We start from the raw sequence: 10,233 nt of genomic DNA, 5'->3' as shown, positions 1-10,233 counted from the left end.
TGTTCTGCGCTGATGAGGCTTGATAGTTTTGCAGCGTCGGTTGTAAAGTTGGATTCAGAATGGATCGCACCAAAAATGTGTTAATAAAATGGCACTGGTTTGATAGTTTCGGTTCGAAGCAAAGGCTCTGTTGTCTCCCTCTACGGTACATTTGTTGTAATGGTAGAAAGTTTTAGAAAATAGTAGTTGAATTTGGGTGTAGAAGTAGTTCTAGTAGTAGTAGTGGTAATGGTAGTGGTAGTAGTAGTAGTAGTAGAAGTATCGGTAGAAGATAGGACGCTATTTACATGATGACACATTTGCCCTTCTCGGCCCAAGGATTATTCTTCTTGTCCGGTGCGTGAATCAGTGGATCGTTCTTTTCGTTCTCCTCCACATATTCTCGCATGCTGGAAAAAAGGAATAAATGAATGTTGGTTAGTAGGAAATAATTCTGTTGGAAAAATACGGGTACATCAAAATCGACATAGAAAAGAAAACCATAAAAAACTATGTAATGAGGCATTAAAAAAAAACGCAATGTTATAATGGATTAGGTCTTGAATATTTAAATACGTAAACAATGAGCCTAGTATAATTTTGCATGATATGTGTCGTAGGTATTAGTCAAACTAATTGCATCTCTAAAGTCAAAGCATATCGAAGTAGAGCACGCCACGCTAGATATATTCTCTGCTGGTCAATGAATATATTTCGTTGCCATCAGTTGCAAAAAATAGCTTTCAGGAACTAGTAGACGAGTATTAAAACAGATGCTTCATTTTGAGGTTTATCTATTTTGGATTGTGATTGATAGCAATTGGTATAGTAAATACTTGATAAAAAGCCTTTTCGTTTTTAGGCCCAATACACAAATCAATTCGATTAAAAATTGATAAATTGAAGGCTTGCCTGTGAAATAAATTATGTTTTACATCCGACAACCACAGTGCGTTACGGATAAGACTTGTCGTCTGGTGATATTTGATTTTGATATTTATCAGATGAAGTTTGGAGCATATGTTCACGGCGTATATATAATTACCTAGTGGTTTTGTTTTCTTTTTTTGTTGGTGTCAAAATTATGCTTTATTTAATATACTCGATCCGATACAAAATGTTCTGATGGTTTGATATAAACCACTCGAGCTCGTAATAGACTGTCCTATCAAATAAAGAACATGTACTCCAATACATGCATATCTCGCTAAAATGTTTATCCCCAGAACCAATTTTTACTTAATTCTTAATTTTTGTTGCGTTTGACATACAATAATTTCATCATATTTCATATAAATGGAAATCAATTAAGAATAACAACATCCAACGACATCATCAAAAATGAATTTGTTCAACTAATACCGTTTTGCACAACTTTGTGTTTAAATTGTTCAATTTGCTCTTAATACATTCTTCATGTACAGATATTCCACAACCCCGACTGTATTTCCATATTTTACCATTTAATACTTTTCCCTTGTTCACCTAGCTGGTTAGCAACGTTCGTCGGCTTATGAAGAAAACACAAATAATACTTCACAGTTGGGTTCTACGAAAGGGTCGAAAACATTTGCCGCATTACAATAAGATGCCCTTTGATCAACCCGTTAAAACGATGGGCATCCTTGAAAAAAGAGGATTTTCTAGTGGTTTCTAAAAAAGAAATGTGTTGCCATGACAGCCAGAAGCTTTCATAGGTTACTTACATCCCACCCAAGCGTGTCGGTTGCTAGCGGCAAACCTTTTTAAATGGTTGTTACTTTGCGACGCTAGCCCCTACCCGCTGGTTGAAGAGCGATGCTAACTATTCCAGAAATAAAATTTCTTAAAACTCTCAACTTACTCTCTCGGATTGTCATGTTTACGATAAAAAAAGAAAAGTGCTGCTTCCAGTTGAAAATGTTAGACCAAATCTACCAGATACCAGCATAAAAACCTAAAAATTTACCAAGAAATACCTTCTTAGTACCATGTCACTTCTTAATAAAAGCTTTGTTTGGCAGACCCTAGCAAGTCCACCACTGCCTTGGGCTTATTTAATATTGAACATTGTAAGCCTGGGCTGTGTTGGTGCTGTACCGTTTTGATGTATTTTTAATATAGATAAAAGTGAAAAGGTATCTTTTTCCAATCATTTCCTCCGTTCATGCTGTAACAAGCCAAGCTATCTTCAAGATGAAAAAAAAAACAAAATACTCCAATGATTCGAAATAAATTAATTTATCTCAAATATCCAACCAAATTTCGATGCCGACATTTGGGATTCATTCATTTAATTTTCTCACTTTACAACCAACCATTTTATTCCGTTATCAATGTTCACGAGCTAGCAACAGTTGCAAGCAGAGGAAAAAGATGCCGTCTCGCTTCTGAACTTTATCATCTTAGCCCCCAAATCACCAAACACTACCTCAATGCGAAATCGTTCGAGCGAATGACAGAGCTTTGAGTTGGGTTTTTTGGGATAGGGAAAATAATAAACCTCATGCCGCCATCATACATGGAATGAAACACTTAAGCAACCCTGCGGCGTGGGTGATGGAAATGATGATTCATTCGTTCGTTGCGACGAAGATTTTATTCCAAACTGTGTGTCCACGATTTCGAAACGAGCTACAAAGCCCAATGTGAGCAGGATGGATCAAGGATGGATGGATGGATTCGATGGCCGTATGGCACATAAATGTACTTCCACTTTCACCGTTTCCTTTCCACGTGTCGTCTCTTCGCGATTTTCCTTCAATGTTCGTCCTAGCTGATCGAACGTTGTAGCGAACGGTATGAACAGTGAAGGAAACGCTCAATCCATATCTGCTTTTGCGTCAAACAGCATTGCGAACAGAGTAGCAACAAGGGCAAGGAGTTAATATGTAACGGCTGAGTAAAATAAGTCGTCAAATGAGAAATCACTCCTTCTGTACACTCGAATGATCAAGAGTCAATACCTAACTGGGAATGATGTCTCAAATGAATTACTTCTCTTCAAGAGTTCCTTATTTTATATATTTAGGTTGTTCCTTACCTTGTACAACCAAAGTACGGTTAATTGCTCTCTTATTAGCGAGACTCTGCTATACGTTCAATGCTCTAAGGCATTATGCTTTCTCCTTTTCAAGTGATTCAAAAAGTGCAAAGGGAAATCGTATAAACAATTCTTTTAACTGGCTGTTTTACAATTAATCATTGTACCAGATGGACTATTTGTAGCATGTTTTGTAAACTGCTTGTTGGAACAAACTCCATCGAAAATAAGATATTCGTTTGACAAATTGTAAAATTATGTTATTATTCATGTTCATCCTCCAACATTAAAACGAATTCCACTTAAAAAAAATAATTGGCAATGCGTAATGTATTCCATTTAAATTATGTAGCTGCAATTAAATCAACTCCCAGAACTGGATTAACATATGAATAAACTTATGAATTCTTCGTAAAAGTTAATATAATCAATGGAATAAAAACAATATAAATTGCTCACGGGAAATGGGCGAACATTGGAAAATTGCCTCCTACGTAAACATCAGAAAACGTGTGTTCGAGCATGTTAAAACCGACACAAATGAGAAGAAAATTTTCCATCCCACTACGTGCAATCAGTGTCAGTTTATGCTTCCAAGAATCAATAACAATGCTTTCCAAAGTATTTTGTTTTTCATCTGCATCACGAATTGTTCGCGGAAGTTTCATATCGGTACCTTGTTTTTCCTATTTGATGATGATACCTGTTTTGTTCGTGTGGGCACAAGAAATACAAGGTATTTTAAATTAGCAGCATTTGAATTCTGAATACTGTGAAGTAAATTGATTCGTCAAATTCATTCAAGCGCGAAACAGACATTGCTTATTAGAAAATTAGTAACGAATATAGTCGAATAGAAAACAATCCAAAAACTTGTTGAGTATGATATAATTTCCTTGCTGTTCCGGATCTTTATTGCTTCAACGACATAATAACGTATTGCAAAACGTAATTTACAAATTTGAATATAATCCAATCAACAGCATCAAAACCAGCCAGAAGATCACAGAAAACATCATCACGACACATCCCACTGTCAGCAAACATGATTTATATGCTTTGCCCGATTGATGTATCTCCCTTACCGATTCTATATGTTCTTGCTTGCCATCGTTACCGAAATACCGGCAACAGAAGGTTATTTGCTTTGTCTACCCACATCCGGCGCATTCTGAGAAAATTGTAATTAAATTTCTTCCCATTCCGCTGGTACACATTTTTTCCATGCAACAAAACACCAAATCTACACGCCCGACACGGTGTTGACAGTGAGCGAAACATATTCGCCTGGGCTTCCATTCATTGGCATTTCCATAGCTCTACGAACTAATCAAGAGTATATAATGAGGCTTGTTATTGCTACTTTTTTGGTTGCAAATAACCATCCAATCAATTTCCTTACTCGTTTGTGATAGAACGGTTCCAAGCGCAGATGTCGTCGAAGATCGATCAATGTCTTGAACAGTTTGTTCGATTGATGTCGATTCTCTGTTCCCTATATTATTGTATGTCACATAGACTATTAATGCTACAAGTTAAGGTTGATGTTGGATGAAAAATCCATTTATGAACTAATGCTTCACGGGAGGTAAACTAATATAGAATAAAACAAATTAGAAGTGAATAAAAAGAGTATTTGCTAAAACGCGACACAACAGCTTGATGGATTTAAGCGTCGACTGGACCGTGACTCCAAGGCGCACAGCACACGCGTATGGGTAGGTAATTTCAGTGACCGATCATCTAGTAGAGTAGTGTAGTAGAAAAATCTAGTAGTAGAACTTATATCAGTAAACGCGTCTTATCGTTTTTGCTGTCTTATTTATGTATCGATGAATAAGTATTGCTGTGTACGGATCACTTCCATAACGCTAATAAAACAGCGTAATCGATAGTCCTCGTTAATCCTGTTATGTTCTACGGGAAACTTCCAGACGAGAAAGCTTTTTAATTGAAATCCAATTAGTAGCTGCTTGGTATTCGCATCGCTACCGTTCCTCTCTAGTTGCTGACAGATATTCATGTACTTGAACTATTTTCTGTACATCTTCTTTGTGTTGGCTTTATCGGGTTTGCTTTCCGTCTACCGGTGCGAAAACTAGACTTCTTTTAAAGAAATAAAAATGTCACGTTGAGAAACGAACCACTCTTTCCCTTGCGATCTGAACTTTAAGCAATAGCGCTATGTTTGTCAACGCAACAACCTCCAGTATGGTTTCATTGTGAACACAACCGGGTAAAGGTACATCACGTGCCGACAAGAATGTAATCCATTTTCCAATCATCACCCTCAAAGAGTCTCCGGATTCTGCCTTACTGCAGTGTATTTTTTTTTTTCGTTTTATGCCGGCAGTCCGGGTAATACCTACCTGGCATAGGAGTTGTACGTCTCCCCAGCTCCAAACCCATTCAGATTGCTTTTCCGTCGGTGGCTTTCATTTACTTGGGTGTTTATTCCACTGAGTACCGCGGGTGTGATTACTTTTCATTAAAATTTCAATCACGCGCACCCCATGACCCGTTTACACTCCGTGACGTGGGGTGTTGTCCACCGGTATGGGGATTTGTTTATGCTAAGGATTGCCAATTTTGCCTCGGAACGCCGCAGGACACTTTCGTGGGACTGTGTCTTTGGACACTTTTATCCCTTTTTCATTTGGTTAGAAAAAGTTAGTGAAAGGTGTTAAGTGGGCTTAGTGTTTTTAGAAATGGTTTAGTAGTAATCGTTCAAAGTCGGGTTTTGAAACGGTTAGGTTCAACTTGGTTGATTTAATTGTTTATCTACATCATGCCTTACAGAGCCTAGGATTAGTATCTTTCGCATGCAAACGTTAGTACTGTTAGTGAACATTAGTTTATTAATGTGTTAGTGGTTAATATGATATATGATTCGTTCAGTTTGATACATTCGTACACATCTTAAGCATAAAATCACGAAGTTATCGGTAGGGCTCGCGGAAACTTGATACCCGCAGGATGTGATGTGTCTTGTTCATCCAGGAACTTAATCATAGCTGAGCCATGTAATTAAATCTTATGCGGGTATTTAGCAGCGGTTTTGATTGCACGTAATTAAACAGTAATCTACCCTTAGAAGTCATTTTCTATCTCTTGACGGTTTTGATGTTCATTCACATCGCTTCGTAACATAGCATCACCACTAACTAATACCATCAGTATGCTCAGCTATTTGTTCTATGGGTGTTGATATTTAGAGGGAATAATGATTTAGTTTAGCAAAGAAACACTGGGACATATCGTAAATTTTTACTTAAGCTGTTGTAAGATTACATTCTTGCGTAGAATTCCCTTAAGCTTGTTAAGTTATTTTTTCTGATAATTCTTCCATTTATCAACCTTTTCACACTTCCAAACCAAGCAAATATAAAAACCCCTATTGTTAGATGGTGGAGGTGCCTCTTTTTTCATGTACCTACATCTATAAACTTGGCAGTCTCCATGGCAGTCTCCAAATATGGATCTCCATGCTGCCGGTTTTACTTGTCATCCTAGTCGTAGGGAACGGTAATGGTAGACAACTTGGAGCGAAAAAACACAACGTCAAGAAAACGACCCGAGTGTCAGTTGTGAGAAATTGAGCATACGAACATCATTAGAACATGGTAAGTGGTACCGTTCACAGTACGTTACTAATGAGTCCACCACCAAAGTAGAGCTCCTGTGGTGTGGGTTTACTGATCTGCGCACATCCAGCAATATGTATGGAGGCATGTGACATTTCAGCTAGGAGACTAAAACTTTTACTTTGGTGCTGCGTGGCTTCGTCAAATTCAATATAAACCCAGCCCAGGTTATGTGTTGGTGGGTATATAACCCGAAACAAAAGAGTAATAAGTTTCTTTTCCCATTGCGTTGAGGTGTTCCCAAGGTGATATATTTATGTGCCAGTGTCCATCTCATTATGTGCAGATATTGATGCTGCGATAGCAAAAGTGGAAGAAAAGAGTTTCTGGTGAACGGTTAAAGGTCAATGCGGGCTGCTTTATGTACTTTTTTCATAAACATAATTTTACTGATACTTTACTGATTTTTAATTTAAATTTAAATTTGAACAACCTCAGGACCTTTTTGCACAGTTTAGTTTGACGATTATACAATGTTATGTATTTCCTTGTGCATTTCCTGTAACTGTTTACGTTTTCGTTCTTTTTTATCATCTTCCCTGTAGACTTTTGTAATTTGTTACTATTGTTATTGTCATTGTTATGTAGGCTTGATAGCTAGATAACTTTAATTAACAAATATGAAATATAAAATAATAGTTAAGGAAATATATTGAATAAAATTGACAAGAAAAGAAACCAGTCACATTTTCTATTCAAACTAAACAGGAACAAATTTGATAATAAAAATCTAATTACTCAATGATGTTGATAAGGTTACTCAAGAAATTAATAAATTTAATTTAATTGATTATATTGCCCGAAAAATTCTATATTACATACATATACATAATTTTGACTTCAAACTGATAGAATACCTGAAGAAATTAATTTTTATCGTATGGTGGACTGTTTAATATTTTATTGGTTTGCATACATCGTGAATCGAATTTATAATAAACCAGTATTTTCATTGAAAGAGGAAATTGGATTAGGCATTCATTCAACAGTTCATGTACTACTGCATTACGCGGAGTTCATCATATCTAACACTTTTTTTACCAACATCAACCAGCGTCCAACACGAGATGTCAAATGAAGTGATTCTAAGCGTTGAAAGCAGTTGATTTGGAATAGAATTCAGTTCAACACTTAACATTAGCGATGTGATTGTTCAAGTTTATTCATGGCTATTTAAATTTAATTTCGTTAAAACATGTTTATACGTTTAAAAATTTTACATCTTGCAGTTCAACATAATAACAAATTCATATTCTCAACTACTTATACACTTACAGCTTTAGCATAACAATTAAAAACCTCTATCAAAGAACGAACCACTTATAGTCGTAGCGTTTCGCTAAAAAAACAAATTCCTCCGAAGTACACCGAATGCTGAGGGGCTACGATAACATTTCGATGGCGAGAAGCACCAAAAGGCAAGAAAAACAAGCGCAGTAAGAAAAATACACTGGATGTCGATCTTTATCATGGCTTCATGTTTCCATCCCATTTGCTCTTATAATATGTCTGGCAAGAACGCGCCTAAAGGTGATAATGCGTCTCCACTACACCGGTCAGAGCTACGAATACCGGTGGGAACGTTCGCAGTCTACCTTGGCACTGTTTTTCCACATCACACGCACACCACATGCACACACAGCGTTGGTACTACTACCATCTCATCGCCATGGTGATGCTTGAACACGCGAGAGCGAGAGATAAACGTTCATTGTTGGTAGATAAGAACACTCGGGCTGGATAGAAGCTTCAGCATACCACCCTGCGTTCACAGTGGGCTAAACCCAACGCAACCACCCTGTGGCACACTAACACATTCGCAACTGGAACACTTCCCAGATGAATGGGTACCAATTTCCCCTCCAGCGCATTGTTCCAGAGGCCGCAATAATTTGTTTCCTCCCTGAAGGTAAACTTGATTCGCGATATTTCGGGGACAGGTGGAAAGCGTAGGATGAGAGAGGAAACTCTGGAAAACTCCAACTTTACACGCTTCCTACGATTATTGGTAATGCTTCCAATCCAAGCACCAATACCATGAACGCATGCGACGCGTACCGCCAGTGCCTACCAAGCAAACGTTCGGGAGTTGAGTATGAGGGTTGATTTCTTTATCGATTTTTTCCCACATCCGTTTTCGCGTTCGCGTTCGGTTTCAGACCAGCCAGGCCATTTGCACCAACTTTTTATCCTTCCTGCCCAAAACTTTGTTGTTTGTTTCCACGTAGTTTGCGGTGCGGCAAGCACAGAAAAAGGTTTTACTAATCTAAGATTGAAACAGGGCATCCCAAATCTATTGCTTCTTTTAACACTCGCACATATCCACTCACATGGTCGAATACCTTTTTTTGTTGGATTTGCAGTTTGCATCAACCGCATACAGTCACTTGCAGTCACTTGTCACTTTTGGGCGCCTGATGTCCATCGTCAATCGCCCCAGGTCTGACTCATTATTGCAAATACACACCCCGAAATTATCGACTGAAACGTAAGCTTCCTTTTTTTCGCCATTCGGCACCATCCTAGTGGCTAACACCACCTTGCGCTTAGTAATGTCTAAACGGAATTGAACATCTAAAATGGGCTTAGTTTCTTTTTGCTTCGCGGTAGAAGACACTCGTCTAATGAATCCTGAACTGAGATGATTAGTGCACGATTTGCAAGTAGCACTTGGTCTTCATTTTTTTCTTTGCGTAATAAACTATGCAACGGAAGTAACTTAAACAACGCACGTAAAACACTACGGAAAGGGCACTTTGCAGCATACAACAACAAAAAAAAATCTATGACCTGGGGCGGGAGAAAGGCTATTGAATAGGGTACTTACGCTGCGATACTCTTCGACAATGGCCACCGCTCCATCGAGGCCTGGTACTTCATGTTTTCGATCTGCTTTTTCAGTGCGTCACGGTCCATGGTTGCAAGAATACTGGGATCCATCGTGCCTGGAATGTAACGCGTGAGATGGAGAAAACCCGTATTTACTGGTGTGCGTGTGTACAAGCCGTTGTTTTGGGAGGGGTGGTTTCTATCGTGATTCTGATAAATCGACGAAAGGGGCGATTTGAAAACAAAATCTGTAGCCAAACAGTTTCGTTATATTAACAAGGATTATTTTTCAATTTTATTTAACAATTCTAACAAACCATTCACTTTATACTATTTAAAAATGGAATTTTTAAATTACACATAAATGCAAGTGCAATGTTTGATTAAGAATCATGAAACTCAATTTAAAGGAAACAATAATTTAGGAAGAAATGAAGCGAAACAATCGATGTGTAAACGCGCCTACATCGTCCCATGCACCCAAACCGACTAGCCAGCCGATGGAGACATTTAACTGTGCGCATGCTTCGTTCCTCAAATTCGCCCTTCGATTCGAAGCAAGCGTTGCCTAATCGGAGCGATAAAATTTTTGACAGAGGTTAGATTTTGCTGCAACAGACAAACACACACGCATTTGCTCACACTAGCACTATATGATGGTATGCCAATCGAGCCCTTTGTGTCGCGACTGCACACACCCTTATCTTAAGGGCGAAGATTTCCCCAGCCAGGAGCATGCGCACGAATAAATCGATCAAA

General features: G+C 38.2%; 1 protein-coding gene across 1 annotated transcript; it reads right to left on the bottom strand.

The window, feature by feature from the left end:
* Positions 1 to 236: 236 nt before the first annotated feature.
* Positions 237 to 9,585, bottom strand: LOC128710997 (guanine nucleotide-binding protein subunit gamma-e). The gene is made up of 2 exons (XM_053805863.1): positions 9,473 to 9,585; positions 237 to 389 (listed from the first exon to the last, which is right to left on the bottom strand). The coding sequence occupies exons 1-2, from the start codon at positions 9,583 to 9,585 to the stop codon at positions 284 to 286; spliced, it is 219 nt and encodes a 72-aa protein (XP_053661838.1). The 3' UTR covers positions 237 to 283.
* Positions 9,586 to 10,233: the final 648 nt, after the last annotated feature.

The sequence above is a fragment of the Anopheles marshallii genome, chromosome 3 (genome assembly GCF_943734725.1).
Source record: "Anopheles marshallii chromosome 3, idAnoMarsDA_429_01, whole genome shotgun sequence".
Taxonomy (NCBI): Eukaryota; Metazoa; Arthropoda; class Insecta; order Diptera; family Culicidae; genus Anopheles; species Anopheles marshallii.
This window is presented reverse-complemented; position numbering and strand designations above follow the sequence as displayed.

Excerpts from the sequence above, each read along its gene's own strand:
- LOC128710997 (XM_053805863.1), bottom strand. The coding sequence starts at position 9,585 with ATGGATCCCAGTATTCTTGCAACCATGGACCGTGACGCACTGAAAAAG. Across the intron at positions 390-9,472 it reads TTGTCGAAGAGTATCGCAGC|CATGCGAGAATATGTGGAGG; the intron begins GTAAGTACCCTA and ends CCTTTTTTCCAG.